A 22,553-nucleotide genomic window follows, 5' to 3' on the forward strand; every position below is an offset into this window, starting at 1 on the left:
GCCCCCCGTTCTCTAGCGAGGAGTTCAGGACATACTGTATTCAAAAAAATATTCGCTTAGTACGAACGATACCATACTGGCCTCAAATGAATGGCCTCATTGAAAGAGCCAACCGAGGCTTGTTAAGAGTTATACGTATAGCCAAGGCCCAAAAGACCGATTGGAGAAACGAAATTAAAAATTACATTTATACGTACAATACTACACCTCATACAATAACTGGAAAGGCGCCCCTAGAACTCCTAACGAATAGACCTGTGAAAGATCTCCTTCCATCCCTTAGGACAGAACCCTTTTGGAATCGAGATGAGGAAACAAAAGACGAAGATGCTATCAAAAAATTAAAAGGGAAACTTTACGCTGATAAGCATAGAAATTCTAAGCCATCAGAGATAACCATAGGAGACGAAGTATTGATTAAAAACACTGATACGGTTAAATGTGCTCCAAAATTTTGTAGCGATGTATATAAAGTACACAAGCGTACGGGTAATGATACGATTGTAGTAAATAGCCAAGGGATCAAGCTTAGACGACCGGTGGCTCATCTTAAGAAGATATTATATAAAAAGGATAACCGTGTTACGGATAAGTTGCCTCAGGGTCAACATATGCGTTTGGGTACACCAAGGACAGAGTCAGACAACCGAGATGACTTACAGTCACGTAGTGATACTGGCGAGGAACATAAAAGACCGAAGAGAGTTCATAAACTCCCACATAGGTATCAATAACATTTTTTTCCTTTTCCTCTCATTTTAGAATTAATGGCGGAAGCACATATAAATATGGGAAGAAGAAGGAACAAAGGATTCAGAAGAAATTACACTGGAAATGACAGGAATTACAACATACTACTGAAATCAAATCAAACATATTAAAAGCCAGTAGGAAAGGGATGTAGAGTATAGAATAAGCATGCGGGAAGAGCAGAGCCGGGATTGAAATAATAGGAAAGAGAGAGTGAACTCGGAATGGTAGTGTTAGTGTAGGTTAGTGAGTTGCGCGGAGCTAACGCCATATATTGGCAGTATCGATGTGACGGTCGAGGAGGACAGAAGCGAACAGAACGAATAAAGTACTAGAGCAAATAAAGTGGATTCTACACCTATTAGACCTAATATTCACTAGACAACATTGCTTCACAAAGAAAAGCTCTAAATTTAAAAAAAAAACAATCAGCACATGTTTTATTCGAACAAAGCATTATTTCAGTAATAGCAACTATTTGTGTGATTCTATTTTTTCTACTACTTCTTCTGTTTGATGTTGCGATCTATTAGGCTTAATTTAGTAGTAAGTATAATTGACTTACTAAATTTATTTTTCATCACGCCGGATGAATAATATTATTCGCCAGAATTATCAGTCCTTGTTAGCAAGGAACAGTCCGGTTGGGGTTTTTGTGTTGGAAAATATAACAGCTTCGTGAGCATTGACACTATGCACGGCATCTGTTTCTTTGCATCAAGTGTTAAGCTTCTGGGAACGTTCGATTGATACTGATATGCAACCCTTCGCGAAACGGCAGTAAGAATGTGCAACAACTCCAGGCGATAAGCATTCACGCCAAGCTCGTTGCTCAGCGATTGAATGAACCAAGATCCCTTATCCGTGTTGCGCCACGCGTAATACCCATCACACGTAGAGTACATCACCAGCAGATCGGCCATAGCAGGTATGACATAATTTATCGGTACTTGGATCGGTTCCTTAATCATACGTTTTACCCGTGAACCAATATCCAGCTTTTTGCCTCTACAAGCTTGTATGAAAAATAGCTTCGGTTTTCCAACCAACGATGGACACGCATCACCGACAAATGGTTCCCACAGTTTACTCACTTTGTAGGACTTATCGTTTGCGTATAAGCGATTTTTCTCTTTTCCGTGCGTCAGTACCACCACTACCAGACAGTTGTTCTGCGAATGATCTTCACTAGCAATCGTTTTTAGCATGGCAAGAAGCTTCTTTCTTTTTAGATCCTCGATCACGCGCACATCAAAACCGATTGTTTTCAACACCGAACTTATACTATTACAATCTATGTCACTACCATCTCGTGGGCTCATGTTACTAAAATTCATTTGGTTGATGACAAGCGCTATTCCGTGCTTTGGATGGCTTACATCGTAATGATCGTCTATTTCTATTGCTACGCTTTTTGATGAACTTACAGGCGAAGGCGTTGTTGAGCCGTCCAATGCAGAAGTAGTTATAGTTCTAAAATTAGACCAAACATCACATGCGCTTGTAGGTAAATTTGAAATAAAAGATAATACATACACATTTGTTGATCTCGCATCCAATTGATTTGCTGGCTGGATCACAGATTGGGACGATTCCATATTTTCCATTTCGATATTGCCGGTTCCAAAGACACACTAACCAGTTCACTTTGCACGTCTCACTACAAATTGCACACTTTAAATCATCTCATATATACATCTCTTTCAAGTGCATTTGTTATCTCTCTCGATAAGGTTTATCAGTAAAAACATTTCTCGTAAAACGGTTCATTCAGTAATACACTGCCTTATCTATCGTCAGAATTGGCGATATAAGAGCGTACGATTGCAAATCTATATCCGGTCCCATATTTTTTATGACGTATGGCAAGCAACTTACTCCAGTCAATATTGCCATGAGAAAACTTTAGAAACGCATCAGATTTATTGAATTTATTTTTAAATTAATTAATTTTCAAGTATTGCATTCAAATAATAAATGTAGTTTATTCATTAATATTGTTCCGAGGTAATTAATTAACTGGAGTCAGAACAATAAACATAATTATTGTGGTAAATACAGTTGGTACTTTAAAAACATTTATGAAAAGCATGATTATATGTTTTAATGTGTTTTAGAGTTTTAGAAAATATAAATTTATAAGTCATGTATTAACTTTTTAAGAATGGTTTATCACCAAAAAAATAAAATATGATTAAAATGAAGCTTTCCAATCAAAATAACTGGTCCGATAGTTCTATTGTGGATGTACTCAAGCGTTTCTTTTTCATTATACCTGCAAGTTTAAATTCAACCGTTTAATGAAATATTTCACGTTCGTTTAGCACAGGGTGTATACGGACAAATGTCGTTATTTCAAATACACGTCTTAAGTAATCACACGAATAGCGCTCGTAGGGCATGGGGTGCGGGAGAATAACCTTGGTGTTCGTAACGTGAATTATGATGCATCTAAAATTCTTCATTTATGCGTGAAATAATCACTCAGTTAATCAAATAATTTATATCAGCCATTACAGAAAAGTGTCAAAGAAGTTGTACTATAGGTTGTTCGAACTTTCAACTCGACATCGGGTCGAGGTTATCCGACGTACAGAAGGTACATCAGAAAGTAGTATGAAGTCCTACTTGCCATGAGGTAAGAGCCTTCCCGACGCTCCGTCATCAAGAACATTGCCTGGCTTCATTAATCCAAATATATCAAGGAACGAAGAAGAGATTTGTTGATTTAAGATAAACATTTAAAATCATAAAATAAACAATAGATTTTTTTGTCGATCCCAATTCTTTTCTATACCTATTTCTTAAATACTATCGACATTACAGTTCTGAGAAAACCGAGAAGCTACTCCAATAATTTCATTGCTACAACTAAGGGACAATTGATAGGGCAGTTGTATTGCTGTTCTACAGGAATCAAAAATATATGCTCTGTCTCTCTTGTTGGTTTAACGGCTCTTTAGATCGTGCCGGCATTTCTGGCTTACTAGACGTAATTTATCACGTAACCAGATAGTCAGTCCTTGCTACACTGGGCCGGGTTTATTAAATCATGCTTGCTATAACTTTAATCATGCCTTTAAGCATAAGGTCATAATGGGAGGAATATAAGTAATGTTTTCATAAATTTTTTATTACACCACAATTATAATCATATTCATTTTGCTTATATTTTTGTAGATGTAATAGAAGTACTCTTATTCAAAGAACTCACTCACACAAGTATGAACTAAGCCATAAATATATCTTATCTTGAATCTTAACTCAGTGGCGGATTTAATGGTAAGCGAACTAAACGGCCGAGCGGCCCTTACTTGCGAGTGTATAAAATCAGAACTATTTTCCTCATTTGCTTTCCCGCTTAGGGCTTGGGTGAACACTTGAGTGATCGGGCAAATACAAAATATTGACAATGTTCTGTTCAGCAGTACAATGGTTGTTCTCTTTTTAATTAAAGTCGGTGGCTGACGTTTATAACAAAAATTTACTTGTTTGTACACGTTCTACTTGTGTTGATAATGAATCTTAATTTGTCCATAGATAAAGCAATATCAGCAAAAAACAGACGATAGATTTTCTAGCTCAAAACAAGTATTTTCTGTGTGCAGGTTTCAAAGTACCAAAAATGGTTTAAATTACTTTTTTTAATTTATTTATTTATTTTATTAACATTGATTTCTTAATTATAAAAAATAATTTCCGTACACCTTTCTGCGAAAACTTTGCGATACTTTCGATAGAGTACATTTCGGCTCTATCAATTCGCATGATAACGAATAGATAAGCGATAAAAGAAAGAAAATTGATAAGTCTTATCGAACGAAACGGCACAAGTATAGATGGGCATACTCGAAGGTGCGCACTTAGACCGTCGCTTCATTCCATTCCGATCGGTAGAAAGTGAAATTTTGCACCATCCAAAATGGAAAACATTCCAAACAAGAGTGAAAATATGGAAGTCGCAGACGAAACCGACACTAGGCCTATTGAGTTGTCGTAAGTTTATAGTAGATTGTGTGGAAAATTTGCATTTAACTACTTTATTATTTACTTTCTTTAGGGAGAATGAAAATATTTCAATTAGTTCAACTCACAGAGGCTCCATTGTCAGCACACCAATCGTGTTGGCGGCAGTAGAAGAGGAAAAGTATAACACAACTTATCCGAACCTTGGAATAGCTCTTGTCATCAACCAAGTGAATTTTAAACGCATGGCCAAGCGCGAAGGTAGTGATAAGGATCGTGATAATATTAGTTCGGCATTGAAAACAAATGGATTTGATGTGCGCGTGTTTAATGATCTAACAAAAAAAGAGCTTATTGCTATGCTAAAAACGATTGCTAGTGAAGATCATTGGCAGAACAGCTGTCTGGTAGTGGTGGTAATGACACATGGTGAAAAAGATGTTCTGTATGCATCCGACAACGTATACCCTGTGAGCGAACTGTGGGAACCATTTGTTGGTGATGCGTGCCTATCGCTGCTTGAAAAACCGAAGCTGTTTTTCATACAAGCTTGTAGAGGTGAAAAATTCGACGACGGTGTCAAACTGGTCAAAGTGGTAACGGACACAGTCGATGCCCAATCGTCTCCAGAGCCACAGCCGTACGTTATTCCTACCATGGCGGACCTGTTGGTGATGTATTCCACCTATGATGGGCACTACTCGTGGCGCAATCCCGTCAACGGTTCCTGGTTCATGCAGTCTCTTAGCTACGTGCTGGAGAGGAACGCTCATTCCGACAAGGAGAAGGACCTGCTACAATTGTTGACTGCCGTTTCGAGAAAGGTCGCATATCAGTATCAATCGAACGTTCCTAACAAACTAATAATGGATGCAAAGAAACAGATGCCGTGCATAGTGTCGATGCTTACCAAGGAGTTCTACTTCCCCAAAAATAAGAACACAAGCTAAGAACCGTGAGGGCGGTACGATATTACTGTAATGTCACGCATCTTCGACCATTCTTTGTGTCTCTCTTTCACAGTTTTCAAACGTTTGCTCAACAATAAAGTATTCACCTTGTGTGCTACTGGTTTGCATTAGAGTTGGTGTTTTTTTTTTGTTTTCAATGAGTGCGCACCTTGAATTTATCCAACCTCGCCGTTAAATCGTGTCTTACACGTGCAACGCATCGTTTGACCATACGGCTCGCCGAACAGCCCCATCGTGATCCTTCGGCAGACATGCGTAAGCGCATCCAAACTTTATACACCTAGTCCTCGCGTGAACTTCAGTTCTCAGTTACCTTTCAAAACGTCCAGCCGTTCCGGTTCGGTGGACACAGTGGACAGTGCTGTAGATTCGTGCAGTCGTGTCACAGAAGCTTAAAGTGCACAGTAAAACTGTGAAATTACTCACAGCAATTCCTCACTATTCCCACAACTAGCGTGGTGTTGTGTTATTGGATGTAATTTTTCCCGAATTTTATTTTCATTCATGTTCTTTTCGAGTGTCTTCCGTCCGGTTTCTTAGAGCGAAGTTTATTTTGTTGAAATCAATAAACACCTCGGCGGCAGTAATCTAATTAGCGCCATTTCTTGTCGACGTGTCAGAAAACGAACCGTTTATCAATCCGTCCGCAAGCGAGCCCCTTTGAATAAAGCACAGTATATATTAAATAACTGCACCCAAGGATTGACGTGAAGATAGATGCGATACACTGTAGTGAACAACAGTGTACATGAGCATAATAAATCATGGAACATTCAATCACACGTTCGGCAGTCCAGTAGTCAATCTGGCGCTCGTAGCAAGGAACGTTATGATGAATGACACACGTGTGCAAAACCGTATGAGTGGGAAGGCACGTGCGGCCTGGTGAAAGTGCTCGTATCATTCCAGTGCATTGTGATGTACTGTGGTTGTGGATACATATTTTACAAACTATACTTACGACTCAATTTTGCGCCACTAGACAGTTTAAATCCGGTTTTGAGGATTTCTTGTGCGTATTATTACTCATGAAATGGATACACGGTCTTGTGTGTTTATTAAATGTAGGTGGCGGTTGCCCTAGAAGTGGTGAAATCGTCTCACATGTTCCGTACAAAGGTACCACCGTGTAGAATTACACTTCAAGAAGCCTTACGGAAGAAATGAATCTGCTTTTGGATATGCTTAGTGCTAACTTTTTACTTGCCAATAAGCAAGCTTTGTGTAGCTCTATTGAATTTTTTTTACAATATTTAGAAAGAGTCGAAAAGTGAAATATATACTGGCTTGGTGAACTTTTAGCAAACATTAAGCTCTACCATCACGGAAATTGAACCGAATTTTGATAAAGTCTGGATACAGCGTTATCGTTCACCTGACGGTAGACAACGGGTAAACAAATTCGTAGAAATCGTAATAAGTGATACGTTATCATTTCGATTACGAACAACGCTCGTCACAACTGACGTACTTTTAGCAGTCGTTTGAAATTAGATATGCCATCCATAAGCACACACACAATCAGAGGGGTCGAGCAACTGTTGGATGAACAATAGGTGCGATATTCGGGAACTGGCTCCACATTAAGTCATGGTAGGTATGACTAACACCAGATGGGGTCTCCCATACAGCTAAATGTCTAACATTGTGGAGGTCGTTTAGGAGCAGGCAGTAGCAATCCCACACGACTATCCAGCGCCGGTTGCGACCGATAGCTATATCATACCAACGCTCGGACTCTACCATGGCTCGTTTGTGTTCTCCTATCTGTCCACCTTCTTGTCCTACATCACGCCGTACGATCTACCAGTAGGTAAGATAATTTTTGGCACACTAATGCCACAACGCCGGTGGCACACATTCTATCGTACGAGGTGACTCGGGTCGTAAGTGTTGATAAAAGTCTATTGCATTCTAGAGCTGCTGCGTGATGCCTTTCATACGAAGGTATCCTTCCTCCAGCTGATTCTCGAGGTGAATACTACTGCAACCGGGAACAACGTACCTGGGAGGGCACTAAACTTTCCTTTAACGTTACAGGCCCTCAAGGTTGAGTCGGGATATATATGCCTGATAGCGATTTTTTTCCTAATATCGCTTATACCACTCTGCTACACGATTGCCTGGGGATGTGCGAAGGAACCGGACGATGATCTTAACCCGGGCCCCACCGTAGATGCTATCATACAGGCGGAGGAGCTATCGCTCGAAGAGTCTTTGCACTGCCGGAAAAGCTTTCTGGGACTAATGCTACAGGTCGTCATACTGCTGTTGATGTAGGTTCTGTCTATCGCTAAAATCAAGATAACGCACCATCGTTGTGTTGGGGCGTATTGTGTATTGCCGTTTTATTTGCTTCTCATTGATTACTCATCTTTTCCAGCGCCGGCGTAATAGCAATGTTCGTAACGAACGAGCAAATTGCCTCAGCCGTTGATCACACACCTACCGTCGTGCGGTCATCGTTGCTGGATGCGGCAACGTTTCTGCGTGACGCTGAATCACAAATGCGATACGTTATCGCTGAAGGACTCGCTACCGCTACCGAGCGCATACGGAACGATCTGGAAAGCATGGACAAATTGCTCGGCGAACCGATTCAGCACCATCTGGCACTGTTTACCGGTATCGATATCATCTTCGAGTCTATCATTGAGATCAGCACGAGCAGTAGTAATCTGTCCCGCCGGATACATCTACTGCAGGATGCACTGGCAAGGGCAGCTAAAATTTCCTACGAAGCTGAATATCGATTGGATGAGTTACAGATACAACTGTCCGTATTGCAGCGTCAATGCACCTTCCGTGATCGTCCACTGTGCGATACGCTTCGGATTCGGAACTTTGAAGACACCGGGCTGATCGAGCGCATACGAAAGCTGCAGGTCGATCGAACCCTGGCCAAGTTAATGGCGATGGGTGAGGCTAGCCGGAATAGCAGCATGCACGCTTTAACCCACGAGCTAACACTAGCGCGTGCCACCTTTCGTAACTATGCCGTAGATGTAAGAAACGCGACCGAAGATCAGGCCGATCAAGTGCTGGAACGGCTAGAGGAATTAACTACCGATACCCAAACAACTATCGGCATTCTTACCCAAACGATTGGGCAGCTTGTGGGGCAGGTAAACCATACGGCCAACTTTTCCGATTCCTTCTTTGATCGGTACCGTGAAATTGGTGCGATATTGTGGCTTGCTGGACTTGCAACCACCATTATGACCCTGCTGGTAACGCTCATACTGCTGAGCGCACTCAGCTGCGGTTGTTGCCATGCAGACAATAAGGCCGGTATCACGCTTATCCTCGGCGCTATCTGTATCTGCATCGCAAGCCTGGCCCTGTCGGGATTTACCATGATGGAGATGCTGCTAGGCGCACACGGGCAGCTTTTCATCTGCCATCCGCTGTACAACGAGCCGGAGTATACGGTGCTTCAAAAGCTTATCGACAAACCGGGACTGATTTACCCGACCGAACCACAGTATGGCATAATCGGCGAATTGCTGCGACAGGCGGCACCACCCGAAGCACATTGGTCACCGCCGGTGCAAATAGCACTGTCGACAGCGCTGAACAAATGTGAGCAAGGTCAGGGATCATATTCCACCTTTCAGCTCGATGCCTTGTTGAATCTCACCGCTAAACTCGAACCTCATCAACGGCCCGACCTGGAGCGTGCAATCGAAAGTGTTGGTGCCAGCGAGGAACCCTTCATTGGTTTCACCGTGCGCATACAGAGCATCCTGGAGGATATGCTGTACGATTCGGACCTTAATCTTACCGGTACGCGCATGGAACTGACACAACTCTCACCCGATAAGGACGTACTCACCTTCATTGATCAGCTACAGCGCGTATCAGCCCAGATCCAAGACGTGGCCACGGCGAGCCGCATGACGACACTCGGTTCTCGCGCCAAACGCCTTCAGCTCTCGCTTCTCGCACCACTGGAACAGTTGCGCGGTGACATCGTCTACCATCTGACGGCGCTCGAACTTCAGCTATCGCCGTGGGCCGCTCAGGTTAACAAAAGTCTAACACATTTGCGCAATGCACAGACATTCCTCGACACGGAATCGGCTGAGGTGTGTTACAACCGTAGTGATGTGTACCGCGCACGGTTACGGGCACATCTGGACGCTTACCGGAACTACACGGCCACCGTGCTGAACGATCGGTGTGCCAGCTGTCGGCCACTGTTCGATATCTTCGATGCGATGCGTATGCTTTTCTGTCACCACATTATGGATCCGATGAATGGGCTCTGGTTTTCGGCCTTCCTGTGTCTGTTCCTGTGGGCTGTGGCTACTCCGCTGTCACTAATGCTTTCGTCTACGTATAGGCGACTCGAGATACTCTCCAGCAAGCTGCAACACTCCAACAGCCATCGCTACAAGTGAGTGTACGAACAAAAACGTTAACGAGGGCCAGATTTTGCTGTGTGTTTTGGGTGTTTATTTAACTTATCGCAGTATGCTGCGATATCTAACTGTCAATCGTGCAGTAGTTTGTTTACTTGTTTACATTGAGGGATAGGCATTTTCTAGTACCTTTTCTTATTGTTTTAGTGCTCGTGCTTCCGCCCGCGAAGATCAACGGGAATCTAGTCACTGGTCAACGCAACGGTAAGTTTTCTACCAGGGTGAACTATCTTTTTCTTCTAGCCTTTCCGTACCGCTTGCGCTAACGTCGTCAGCAATCTGCCGGCACAAAACAATACTAACCGAAGCATTTCTACCTCCACTCTCCGTTTGCCTTTCATGATTCGACATGCCCATATGAACATCGCCACCATCACCATCATTCCGAATTGGCCAAAATGGATACCCGAAATTGATGCGACCTATATTCACCCCGATCCAACCAGATCCAACGTCAGTGTCATGCAGGATATAGATAGATCTAATTGGTAATCGACACGAGATTTGGTTCCGAAATTATCGAAAGAATCTCCGTTTTTCCCCCCCTCATCATGCACGTGCCTTCACATTAATTGTTTGCATACGGCTGCGAATATTTTCCGGTTCCGGAGCTAGAATCTCGTTCGAACACGTGCACACTGCCATTGCCAACCAAAGTGTTAGTAACGATGCAGAAAGTATAATAAGGGAGTCGCGGATAAAACCAATCCCAACCACACCATGCGCACTACGCCCAGACACATACACACATGCACACAAACGATACGCTTGCATTCTCTCTTTCTCTCCTTCCCGTTCCTTCCCACCATCGACACACACGGCCACGAAGATCTGTCTCGGTGCACGTGAACGCGATGGCCGAGTCCAGCACCGATGAGGAGCTCCCGCACTACACGGCATCCGGCAGCGATGAGGATGCTGGCACCGACGAAGGTGCGGTCGTTATCGAGTACATCGAGTTGCGTTACGAAAATGGCGACCCCACGAACTACCGCGAAAGTTTGATTTAAGGGCGAGAACAGCATGTGTTAATACATAATTTTTGCCTTCGAGTTGTTCGTAAATAAAGCGAGCGAATGTAGTTATTTTGAAAGCGACGTGAAATCTGGTATTGATATTTTGTTCCAAACGATATTTTGTTCCCTTACTTTGTATTTAACGCGTTTTGCTCCACGAAAGAGGAATGGTTTGCAGACCTACATGTTGCCGTTATCACATTCACGGTGTTTCTCAACATGAGCAACAAGCTATTGCACTGCATTCTGGTGCGCAGATAGGTCGTTCCATCTGCGGGCGGTGCCTTATCTACAGCATGCGGGAAAATGAACACTTTCCCTTTTCCCTACCGTTCGTATGGCGAAACTTCGTTTGATGACTTCAAAAAGGGCCTCCAAAAGATTCCAGTGACTCAGTTTGGGTTCGTCGCTTGTAGACACTAGTACAACCATGCATTACTACAGTTTGTTCGCGCTCGTTATATCCGTGCTTTTACTGGCCGAATGTGCATTGACGCTAGAATCTACCGCTCGGGAATCTGTTCATCCATCCGTGAACAGTGGCACACAAAGAAGGCTTAAAAGTGGACGACGTGAAGGAAGATTTCTCGGTCTTCTCGGGTTGCTTACTGGGCTAACGCTGGTGGATTCTCTCGACGATGATAACGATCGTCCACGGCGTTCCGGATTCGTAAAGATCGACGTAGGACACCCGTCCGCCTTGGATGCATTTTATGGGGCGTATGGTTATGCCTCACCGTACTGGACCGGAGGATCATCGATCAACATAAAAATTCCGTTTCGACCTTCCGGGAATGAGTTTGAGACGATGGCCGTTTTTCCTTTTCCGCTACAGTTTCCTCCAAATGGAGCGTCACATTTTGGATCAGGTTCGGGTGTGATCGAACCACGTCCCACCATTTTTTCTGATCCTATTCCCAGCGCCTCGAACGGTTCGGTGAGTAACGAATGATTTCAACGATCGAACAAGCTAGGAATCTTTTGACAAATTTATATCCTTTTGTTTCTTTCAGGGGACAACTTTAGCCGATGAAGTGGAGCAACCATCCTCGAGAAAACAAAAGCTAGCACCTAGAAAGGGTACAACCAGTAGAACACGTCCGAAGGTGAGTCCTCCGAGAACAATTCGTAGCACACTACGGGCGGATGGAGAAGATGCTGACGATGAGATTAATGACACAACGGTTGAGGCAGTGCCTGAGGCAACTGAAACGATTGAGACACAAGATCCTCAGCAAGCTATTGAACCTTCCGTTAGTAACGATCCCGATGTTTCACCTACTAATACACCGACCAATCATCAAGCGCCCGTTTCGGAGGAACCCGAACCAGCCACCCCGGCGTCGATCGTTCAATCCGAGCTCAATTACGTCACCCAGCCAATGATTCCATCGTCCTATCACACCCACCAGCACAGCCTGGCCGATGTGTCCGCGATCGAGCTGACGACGAGCTCCGCACCGTACCAAGACTTGCCATTCGAGTTCCAGCCCAGCCGGGCCGATCATTGGCAGAATTATTACACCAGTGCCGCACATAACGGCCCTAAACGACAGCTTGGCTTCCTGCCAATTGCTCCGCGAGCACATTGATTGCGCCCTCAATAAAAACTCGTTCATTCTCGTTCGTGATCTTTCGCCCGAAACTTTCATATCCTTGTCTCGACTCGGCGTACGTGCGATCGGCTAATGTGCGAATCATAATGATGCTTACGTAACTCGCAAAACTTAACAATGGCCAGCAAACGTGTCGCATTATGCTCGGTGCCATAATCCACCTGCTGCGAATGGGAAAGTGATGTTATGTCTCGATTGGAAACTGCGATCCTGCAGGGCTAATGGTCTGTTCTTGCAGGGTCTGTTCTTCCTCTCTCTCTCTCTCTCTCTCTTTCCACGTATTTTCGCGTACAAAACACTTGTTGCGATCGTCCGTGCTGTAACACAGAATGGGCTGAAAATTGGTTTCAAGTGTGGGTAATAAAAGTTAAAGAATAGATTGCTACACCTCACCGCATTAGGCACCAGCACGACCTGCTGCTTGTTATTTGGCTCTTTGTTTTGGCTCACCATCTAACGATTATCCCTGCCCCGGGGGTGGAGGACATTTCTTCTGAATCCCATACATCGGCACAGGTGAAAAGGAGAAGGGTTACCGGACAGTTTTGGGCGTCGTGTCTGCCACGGTGGCGCACATACATTCTACCCGCGCCACAACATTGGTTGCCCATGTAACATGAATTAAAGGACCTGTTGGCTAGGGGTGGAGCACTCGTTCACATGCCCCGTGGTTGTGAACATTGTGCGATGACTGGGGTTTTTCCCAGACACTGTTCGTTCATTCGCAGTGCGAATCATCAGTTTGTCCCAGTTTGTGATGGGGTAAATGAACGAACGAAACCCACTAAAAAGCCGGGTGCCCGACGTCTGTACGCGTGCACGTACCAGCATACGGTTTTTGGCTACCGGACAAAAAAGAAAACCATTTGTGGTTGCTGTAACCGTGCGCCGGAGGTTTTTTTTTCACTGCTATAAATGTGTCCTTGGAACCATACTAATTATGTCTCCTAGCCTTAATAACCAAAAAAATAAAAACATGTCTCATTTCACGGTGCCTCTGGCATTTTTACAAATTGGTAACCAAAAAAAGTCCTTTTTTTAATATGACTTTCGTATATGTACATTGCTCATAAAAACAAATACAATTGCTTACACCTTACAAAACCTTTTTGGAGAAATACATAGTGAAACAATATAAAACAATCAAATGAACAAAAACGATATGAATTTGAAATTGAATTATATATCGAATACATCAATAATAAATTAAAAATGCAAAATGTATGAAAGAAAAAATGACAAATGCCCAAGAAAGAAATTAAAAAAAGATTAAAGTGGCTAAAGGTAATACATACATCAGAAACTAAATTAAATAACAAGATCAATATGAGTTGACTACTGCATAAAATTTAAAAAAATGTAATTCTTTATGCTTTTTTATGGAAACTTACTCAGTTTCATTTCTAGACATTATTTCCGTTAAATTCTACGTACACCCTGCCTAACGACATAACCTAAGCCATTTTCCATTTGGTACGACGATCAAACACTCTTATCGTTTAATGATGTACCATCTCGTAACGCTCCTGTCCCGCCGATTGTCCATCCCAGATTCCCGTGTTTGTTTTTCCCGAATACCGCTTTCCGTACTGCGCCAGCGCCTATTTGACGCCCATTTGCCGGGGAGAAGGGGCTTTTAGCACCATTAGCACCAATGTCACAAGCGCATGTTTAAGCTTATGCACCGGAACCAACGTTACAAATAATCACGAATTATAACCAAAAAGCAACGATCGGTCCTGATCGGTGCCACAATTAATGGGTTCGTTCGTTTTTTTGTCTCTCATCCTTTATGTGCCAACCATAAAAAAATGCAGGCACCATCGTTGTTTAACCTCGACTGGTTTGTTTGGCGTGGCTAACACCAAAAGGGTGCACATGTTCCACACAGGAAGTTTGCTCGCCAAGGAACTGCTATCGCAATGTAATACGAGCCGGCGTCCCGACCATTTCCGGGCACGTTTACATCCGACCGGCTGCGAGACACGCAGACATTCACCGTCCCCCGTATCGGCGGTGCGGGCGCAGACTGCTGACACCACCCGGGTTCGGTGACGACTACCTTGCGCATCGATCGGTGATCGTCGATCGAGGGACTTATGGTTCAAAAGTCGAACCATACCAACAACCAAGCAATCAAATGTCGTTCTAGACGATAGCCGAAAGGATGAAGGAGAAAGGTACAAAAGCAACTTCACCGGGACGAACGGGTAAAAGCGAGACATACTTCACCCAGTGGCTCCTCAATTAGTGCGATGAAACGGATAGAAGGCATGGGAGTTTTGCCGGGCTCATGGGAAATGGGTAGGAAATTGTGAATCGACTGCTGGAGAAGAATATTTAAGAACGTTTGTCATCGGTCCTACCACTATCAGTTCACTTCGAGATTTCGTCCTTGCAACCACGACAGGATGAAGTGTTTCTAAAGGAAGATTTGTGATAAAAGTGTTACGAATAACCAGCTTTTAAGTCGAGTGCCAATTCAAACCTAAGTGAAAACGAAACAATTATCTAACGAATTACAACAATGTGTTCGAATGTGCGTATGTCCGTGGTAATGTTCGTGATTCTAATCTTAACAGTTACAAGTGTCTCCAGCTACGCAATAGGTACGATTTTCTATTATGACATCATCAATAAATGCGGAAAATTTATATGATCCTACTGTTGAGCTCGAGCTAACGATGTTTATCTTCATTATTTTGCGTCCCAATAGATCAAACCGCATCTTCCGATGCTGCAGCCCTCCAGGTATTGAACGAGTTCCGAACACACCTGACAGCTGAAGGAGTGGTTCTTCCATCTGAAGGTAATTATCGCGCGCTTTTAATTCTCCGATGCAAGTTTGTATTAAATCATGAATTTCTCATTATCAATAGAACTCACAGTGGACAACTTCAACGAGCTAGAAGTGTTGCGGTTGCTTCCAATGATCGTCGACTACATGAAGTCTGATGGGATCTCATCAATGGAACAAGATGCGTTTGAACATATCTACGGCAGTATCTGGGAATTAGTTGTCGAAGAGTCCCATCGGCATCGGGGACAGCCGAGGAATCCTATCCTCACCGCACTGTTAGCTTCGCCAGAAATACGTCATACGCAGCCGGAGAATCCACCAAAACTTAACAACGACGTTCATCGCAACCTTATCACAAAGGAATTCAACCCAGACGCTGTCTCGCAGGAGGCTCCCTCACAACGTGTCCTGCATACGGCAGCGGCGATCGTTCAAAAGTACTACCTACGTCAAACAAAACATAAGAGCACAAACAAACGCAAAACTGTCGCAAGCACACGTCGAACAGAACGATTCAGAAATGCAGCTGTGCACACGAAACAACTATCAGCGGATTCGATCCGAGTGACGATCGAGCTTCCGCGTTACAAGCGCTCGATAGCCAAACCGAAGCAATCCACCACCGATGATGAGGAGGATGCGGAAATGGAGGCGAAGATTTTGGCCGCTATTCAGGCACAGATCGGAAATCCCAGCCTTGAGGAGGAGGAAGATGAAGATGATGAGGAAAACGAACCAACGAACGAACCAGAGGAAGATTCGTCCGAATACTTGGACGATGAGGCCGACTATATGGGCATCCTTGGTGATGACGATGACGATGATGATGATGATGACGACGACGATGATGGTGCGGATGAGGAGAATTATGAAGGACATCTTGCAAAAGGAGCACGCTTTCCAGCGAATACAAACGATTTCGAAAATCCTTCCTTTAATGAATTGCTTCAGCTAGCTGCCCGTCATCGAGCAATTCAGCAGCAGCGACAGAAGCAACAGCAATATTTCGCCTACCGGAAATCACCCTCGAATCATCACAGCAGCTATGAGGATTACTAATGAAGATGGGGAACAAAATCATACTCGTGGAATTGAAACGATGATCGCTTGTCGATCCAAGTCAGTGAAAATATGGGCGGATCAGTATAGATGTGTGGAGCATATCGTGTGATTCGCCGATACAAACAGCAAAACTCTAAACGTACAGCCACAATAGTGTTAGAAGCAATATGCATTAAGTTAATAAAGTTATCTTTGTTAGATGTTTTAATTTTGTACATATCATCAACAATAAGTGCAATCCAATAGCTAACTAATAAATTATAAGTGTTATTTGTGTAATTATGTGTTCTATTGTTTTTTTCGATGTAAATGGTTAAAGTAATCAGTAAGTACTAATCGGAAACGGATTACTTAAGGCAGTTGAAAGTCTGAAATGAATTAAATTTGTCATTTTTATTGTCAAAGGAACCTTTTTTCAATGTTTTTGAAATTTCAATTATTTTTTTCTCTGTGTTTTGTCTTTAGATGGAATCCTAATGGTTTCGTATTGAAGTGTTTTATTTTTGTTTGTATAAATCATTAAACAAGACAATCTATAAAATTAAAAAGGAAAATTTTATATTCAGATAAAATTTTTTTTTAATAATATATATAAAGTATAATAAAAAGAAGGAAAGAAAACAGTGGAAGGAAAAGGAAAAGGAAGAAAACAAAAACAGATTAAAACTAAACAGGATTTACTAAAAAGGATCCGATACGATAAGGATCTATAGAAAAGGTGAAATCGATGTAGAAATACATTTTTAAATTGGACTGTCCCATGTCACGAATAGTCGAAATACGAACATGAAAAGTGAAGAGTAAATGATTGAAGAGTAAATAGAAAAACTAGCAAGATGTGGATGTAAAGAAGAAGAAAAATATATGCAAATAAAGGTGAAGAAAACAGCAGATACAGTGGGTTAAAGTGATGTAAATAAGACATGACAAATTACACTTCTTTTTAAATAACAAAAGAAAAAAAAGTTTAAGTAACAAAAAAAAAGAAGAAAGTTCTTCCAAAACTTAGTTTGGACGTAGTCTGTGTAACAGAAGTTTTTTTTAAATGAGAAAGAAATGAACCAGTTCTCCGAACCAGTCAAAAGAACACTCTTACAAACAGGTCGTTATAACTAACGTCCGACTTCTCGGTACTATGATCAACAGGCGAGGACGTAGGATATGGAGTAGGATGTAAAAGAGGATAATGGAAAGGAGGTCTGTAGCATCCAGTTCGTTGAACAGGAATGCACAAACAAAGGGCGATTGATCTATTGCTCGACGTCTTTCCAGCGACGCTAAACGCAGAAGTTGACATTTAGCGGCATAATGAGGGCGTCAGATCCAAGACTGGTGGAGAAATTTAGCATTGGTAAACCGCGTGAACGATTTTTGTAAGCGCTCTATGCGGCAGATTGGATTGGAAGGATTGGAAGGTGGGGAACCAGATTACCGAGACGTATTCCAGAATTATTCGGACCACAGTATAAAGATTTCTAAGCTAGCGGCTAGATGAAATCTACGGACAATCATTTCACTAGTCCCAAAATTCTTCTGGCCATTAAGGCATCAATGTGTTGGTTGATTATGAGCCCAGATTCCACTCAAACGCCATGTTCCTTGATGATGTCAACCCTGTTTAGATTAACACCATTCATATCATTTAGAAGTACAAAGATGATTTGATAGACATCAATTCGAGAAAAGATAAAAGATATTTTGGAACAAGGAGCAGTCAGTGGCAACGTATAAGGGGAAAAAGATCTTAAGGTCTTCTGCATAGCATAAAAAGCAATCCGCAGGGAGGGCAGTTAGAACATCATTTACGAAAAGTACAAACAGAAGTGGGCTAAGGACGCTGTCCTGAAGTACACCGATAGAAGGCAAGAACAAATCTGAAAACTCAAAATCGAAAAAATAATTTAAAAGAACCACGTGACGCTTTTTGTCATTTAAAAATCAGAAAGAACTGAGCTACTATGCTTATAGAGCCATAATAATTGAAGCATATACGGGACTTTTAGCAAAATGGACTAGGATCCCAATTCAATTAATTTGACTCAAATAAAACTAAAAAAAACAATTTCCAATAGACTAATTTATTTGATTTTTCTGAGCATTTCGTCGTTTTTATTTCCTCAAAATCAAATGAGCTTAGAGTTTGTCATACAATAATCGTTCTTATTAATACAATTACTTTACTTGTGACTAATAGTAATATATTGTTTTGGATAAAAAAAAAATCCCCTTTAGTATATTTGTACAATCCATAACTAATGTTACAACGCCTAACGATGCTGCCACAAAACTTCGAGTGCCTCCTGTTCCATCTTCTGAAAGTGTTTTTCCTTAAATTTCTCGTACTGACGGTCACGTTCCATGTGTTCATTCGTTACTATGCTTACTGCCTGTTTGCCTTGCATTTCCTCATTTTCCCGAACATATCGTTTCAACCAACTTAGCTCGGCTCGTTTCCGTTCCATGATGGCCGCATGATGATTTGTTGTACCGTAGCGAAATACCTTTGGATAAAGGCCCCAGCTTTGCAGTCGCTCCCGGTAGGAAACATCCGTCCAAGGGTTTCTCCAGTCAGGCACTGTGTCAAATGGATGTAAAAACACGTTATCACACAACTTACTTAACATCGTTCGGAGCATTTCGTACTTACATTTTCGTGAAAACAATGGACTGCTTCCGGTTAACACCATCAGTACCGTGCAGAGAAAAATGCTCAGTGTTACTTTCATCCTTTTTTTTTGTTGTGTACTCTCCAAAGCTCTTACGATCCTTTCTCTTCCGCTTCTGAACAGCAACTGATCGATCCAGAAAGTGTACGTAAACGAAAGTACAAAAAAGATCCAGGTATGCGGGATTCTGGGATGGATAATTATAATAACGGTTCTCGGTTCTTCTACGATTCCGTGCGCAAACGATCCGCTTCGGCTACCATCAGAGGCCACAGATCTTCAAAGATTTCAGCCAATGCATCCTTTTCCTCCGGTGTAACATTCTCCATGCGCAGTTGCTCGATAATGTGCGGAATCAGTGCGGCAATTTCCGGATCCTTTACCAACACTGCCGTCGGTCCGCTACCTGCAATGACAACGAAGATGACAAAAGAAAAAGGCACACCCAAAATGCTGTCAATACTTTCGCTGGTTTTTGTGTTTGTTAACCTTTTCCTACGCTTTTGTTTATGTATGTATATAAGGTGAAATAAATCTTTACGATGCAGTTAACCCGATCGTCCCAGCTTCCCTGCCGACACTTTTACTTTCGTTCGCTAGTAATAAATCACGTTTTTCCTCTATTCTGTCGTTTTGTTTTGCGCTTCACATAATGTTTAAACTCCCAAGCGATTAGAGCGCCCTCTATATGTCAGCTGTTTAATCAACGAATAATACTCAACTCGTGCTCCGGCGGTAATTGAGAATTACGATCGATCTTTCGCAATATCTGTTCTGAACTATTTAAATCTTTTACACAAACTCACCTTCACCGCTATCGACCGGAGTTTTATGCAGATTAGCATCTTCCGTTAGCACGATCAGCTCCGTTTCATCATCGTCTTCGTCGGAATCGTCGTGCTCCTGAGAAAGTACTTCAGGTCCCATGCTAAGTTCGTATTTTACATCTCTTCCGTCCGGTAGAAACTCTAGATTTTTATCATTTTGAAGCCGCACATCGAACGGAACTTCCGTTTCTAAGCTTTCTATTACACCTTCCGTGCTTGGCTCAACATGTTCCACCTCTAAATCGTAATCATTCACCACTGCTTTATCTGATGCAACAGGCATTTGCGTCACGTAAATCGTTTCCACTACACTTGGTGCGATTTCCGATCTTAAATCTTCCGTTCTCCATTTTATATCGTTTTGCACCGGTCTGCGTGCGATCGTGCTTTGTAGGTGTTCGATTTCATTAAACATTTCACTTTCCGACTGTACCACACTCAACAGGAGGCCTCGAAAATCGTTGAAAGCTTCACGTATCTTGCTCTGCAGTGTGTTCTCCACATCGTCATGCATGTCAGAATCATGGAGTCCACTTAGTGTCTTCACCACTATCGGGAATAGCAGCCGGAAATCGTTTGCCAGCTGTTCCTTGATCGGGTCGCGCACGGCGTACTCGCCAATGTTAAACACTTCCTCAAAACCATCGACACCCGATAGCAAACGTTCCAACTCAACTCGCAGTTCCTCCTTTGTTAAGCGATCGATAAGATTGCTCAGAATGGTTGTTGGCTCTTGGTATGCCGGTCGGTGATACGAACGCATAACCTGCACTAAATAGTACAACTGGAGGAGCTTCTTCGCGTACGGATCAATCGGTAGATTCGAAACTGGCACATCTTGCGGTACGCCTGGAGCGTCACCAAACGTTGGTTGATTTGTTTTGTAAAAATCTAAAAGAGAATTAAAAAAGAGAACATTTTAACAATATACTTCAAAATAAGAAGAATTATTTATATTCCACTTTTTCTTACCATGATCACGATTCACAATTACATAACTGGAAACAACACGCGTCCAAGTTACGAGACAAACGATCGTTAGCAAATTCATGGTTCCAGTCATCATCCAACACACACTTTTCTTTCCACACACGAACCGCAACTGAAGCTCGGTCGGGACATGCTACGATCATTTTATACTTCCAAAGGTATGCGATCGTCCAGCAGAATCAGGCACCAAAAATTGATCGTACAATAGTTTCGTTCGGCAAGGTACCAATTTCTATCCCCTTGACGATCCTTCACTGACCTCTGCCCTTACACACTTGCTACCTGAGAGGCTGCTGTAAAGAAATTCCGAATAAAACACTGCCCGTAGGTCACTTCCGCTGACTTCTACCTCTAGGTGGTCTCTCTGTAGATCGTCTGGATGCACATCTGCATTACCCATAACTTTTTCCATGCCATCGCAGCCTCCTTAAACGTTTACGCCCTCTTCGTTGCCAGATGATCTTTTTATGATGAGATTCTGTCTGCTTTCCGCTGGACCACAAGAAATGGAAGGAGGGCAACAGGTATAGCAACGGAATGGTATTTTAGAATGGGTGCAAAAATTGACGATTTTTATATTTTTTTAAAAAAATGTTTATCAGATTTTCACGAATTGGTTTAACGGTCCATACCTGTTACATATTTGAGAAGAAATTAAAATTATTTATGATGAAACAAAAAGCGTTATATTAAAATTCAGGAATTATCTCCAAAATTATTTCTGAAACACTTCCATTCCATTACATAAAAACACAAAGTGAACATAAAAACATAAAAAAAACTTATCGCACTCTTTTCTTTCTTTATGTTAACACTAACAAAACACAGTGTTGTTATTCAATATTCTTATATTTTTTAAATATATATTTTATGTATATATATGTAGAGCTTCTAATCTGTATAGTATCCCCTTTTCTCGTTTTTTTTTGTTAAATTTCCTCCCCTAAATTATGCTGATGTCTTGTTTATGATATCTGAGCCTAACGGCCGGTTGTTGGTGGTGGTGGTGGTGGTGATTAGTGCTTAATCCTTTTATCGATCTTTTTCTTTTGTTGTTTACCTTCCTTTTCTCCACCATTTCTTACGCGAATATATGTGTTTGTGTGAGGGGTTTTGTGGGTCGGTGTTGTGTTTGTTACTTTTTGGTTCCAAGTGGTAATTTGAATTAATGTGTTGTTAATAGTCGACGTTAAAATATGCCTTACCGTTACCGTAAATTGTTTCCTACTTTGCATGCTTGGTACACGCATGGTATATGAAGTAAAGTTTACCGCTCATTATCGTTTCCGACCAAACTTACCAAAAACGTGCGCAACGGCACTCAACCTTACAACACTGTGTCATACCGCGTTCTCTATATCTTGTCTCATCCTAGTATTTGTGTCCATCCTAAGTCTAAACTCCCCCTCTGGGCACCCCTTTTCCCTTTCTCCCCACTCGTTACACCACAGGATATCAATTGCAT

At 42.3% G+C, this 22,553-nt stretch overlaps 5 protein-coding genes across 13 annotated transcripts; 3 read left to right on the forward strand and 2 right to left on the reverse strand.

Moving 5' to 3' along the window:
- Positions 1–1,165: 1,165 nt before the first annotated feature.
- On the reverse strand, positions 1,166–2,815 carry LOC125770243 (caspase-3-like). The gene is made up of 2 exons (XM_049439643.1): positions 2,287–2,815; positions 1,166–2,223 (listed from the first exon to the last, which is right to left on the reverse strand). The coding sequence occupies exons 1-2, from the start codon at positions 2,355–2,357 to the stop codon at positions 1,350–1,352; spliced, it is 945 nt and encodes a 314-aa protein (XP_049295600.1). The 5' UTR covers positions 2,358–2,815; the 3' UTR covers positions 1,166–1,349.
- A 1,644-nt stretch (positions 2,816–4,459) lies between these two features.
- Positions 4,460–5,799, forward strand: LOC125770246 (caspase-3-like). Its single transcript, XM_049439648.1, has 2 exons — positions 4,460–4,746; positions 4,811–5,799. The coding sequence occupies exons 1-2, from the start codon at positions 4,673–4,675 to the stop codon at positions 5,664–5,666; spliced, it is 930 nt and encodes a 309-aa protein (XP_049295605.1). The 5' UTR covers positions 4,460–4,672; the 3' UTR covers positions 5,667–5,799.
- A 99-nt stretch (positions 5,800–5,898) lies between these two features.
- LOC125770144 (prominin-1) lies at positions 5,899–11,208 on the forward strand. 9 transcript variants are annotated; one of them, XM_049439469.1, is made up of 8 exons: positions 5,899–6,162; positions 6,945–7,280; positions 7,350–7,500; positions 7,591–7,661; positions 7,728–7,963; positions 8,071–10,086; positions 10,259–10,315; positions 10,941–11,208. In XM_049439469.1, the coding sequence occupies exons 2-8, from the start codon at positions 7,278–7,280 to the stop codon at positions 11,119–11,121; spliced, it is 2,715 nt and encodes a 904-aa protein (XP_049295426.1). In that variant the 5' UTR covers positions 5,899–6,162; positions 6,945–7,277; the 3' UTR covers positions 11,122–11,208. The 9 variants fall into 9 exon arrangements, with proteins under 9 accessions (XP_049295426.1, XP_049295428.1, XP_049295430.1 ...); XM_049439471.1 differs by having other exon boundaries at positions 6,990–7,280; XM_049439473.1 differs by having other exon boundaries at positions 7,165–7,280.
- Positions 11,209–11,328: 120 nt separating this feature from the next.
- LOC125770226 (uncharacterized) lies at positions 11,329–13,854 on the forward strand. Its single transcript, XM_049439616.1, has 2 exons — positions 11,329–12,064; positions 12,141–13,854. The coding sequence occupies exons 1-2, from the start codon at positions 11,558–11,560 to the stop codon at positions 12,717–12,719; spliced, it is 1,086 nt and encodes a 361-aa protein (XP_049295573.1). The 5' UTR covers positions 11,329–11,557; the 3' UTR covers positions 12,720–13,854.
- Positions 13,855–19,491: 5,637 nt separating this feature from the next.
- LOC125770238 (uncharacterized) lies at positions 19,492–21,620 on the reverse strand. The gene is made up of 2 exons (XM_049439637.1): positions 20,078–21,620; positions 19,492–19,677 (listed from the first exon to the last, which is right to left on the reverse strand). Exons 1-2 carry the CDS (start codon positions 20,859–20,861, stop codon positions 19,496–19,498), a joined length of 966 nt encoding a protein of 321 aa, XP_049295594.1. The 5' UTR covers positions 20,862–21,620; the 3' UTR covers positions 19,492–19,495.
- Positions 21,621–22,553: the final 933 nt, after the last annotated feature.

This window comes from Anopheles funestus, chromosome 3RL (assembly GCF_943734845.2).
Source record: "Anopheles funestus chromosome 3RL, idAnoFuneDA-416_04, whole genome shotgun sequence".
In the NCBI taxonomy this organism is placed as follows: domain Eukaryota; kingdom Metazoa; phylum Arthropoda; class Insecta; order Diptera; family Culicidae; genus Anopheles; species Anopheles funestus.

Coding starts and splice junctions, on each gene's coding strand:
- LOC125770246 (XM_049439648.1), top strand. CDS start 4,673: ATGGAAAACATTCCAAACAAGAGTGAAAATATGGAAGTCGCAGACGAA. Junction 4,747..4,810: donor ACTAGGCCTATTGAGTTGTC/GTAAGTTTATAG, acceptor TACTTTCTTTAG/GGAGAATGAAAATATTTCAA.
- LOC125770243 (XM_049439643.1), bottom strand. CDS start 2,357: ATGGAAAATATGGAATCGTCCCAATCTGTGATCCAGCCAGCAAATCAA. Junction 2,224..2,286: donor GATGCGAGATCAACAAATGT/GTATGTATTATC, acceptor GTCTAATTTTAG/AACTATAACTACTTCTGCAT.
- LOC125770226 (XM_049439616.1), top strand. CDS start 11,558: ATGCATTACTACAGTTTGTTCGCGCTCGTTATATCCGTGCTTTTACTG. Junction 12,065..12,140: donor CCAGCGCCTCGAACGGTTCG/GTGAGTAACGAA, acceptor TGTTTCTTTCAG/GGGACAACTTTAGCCGATGA.
- LOC125770238 (XM_049439637.1), bottom strand. CDS start 20,861: ATGCGTTCGTATCACCGACCGGCATACCAAGAGCCAACAACCATTCTG. Junction 19,678..20,077: donor TCCGGTCGATAGCGGTGAAG/GTGAGTTTGTGT, acceptor TTGTCATTGCAG/GTAGCGGACCGACGGCAGTG.
- LOC125770144 (XM_049439469.1), top strand. Junction 7,964..8,070: donor GTCGTCATACTGCTGTTGAT/GTAGGTTCTGTC, acceptor CATCTTTTCCAG/CGCCGGCGTAATAGCAATGT. Junction 10,316..10,940: donor AGTCACTGGTCAACGCAACG/GTAAGTTTTCTA, acceptor ACGGCCACGAAG/ATCTGTCTCGGTGCACGTGA.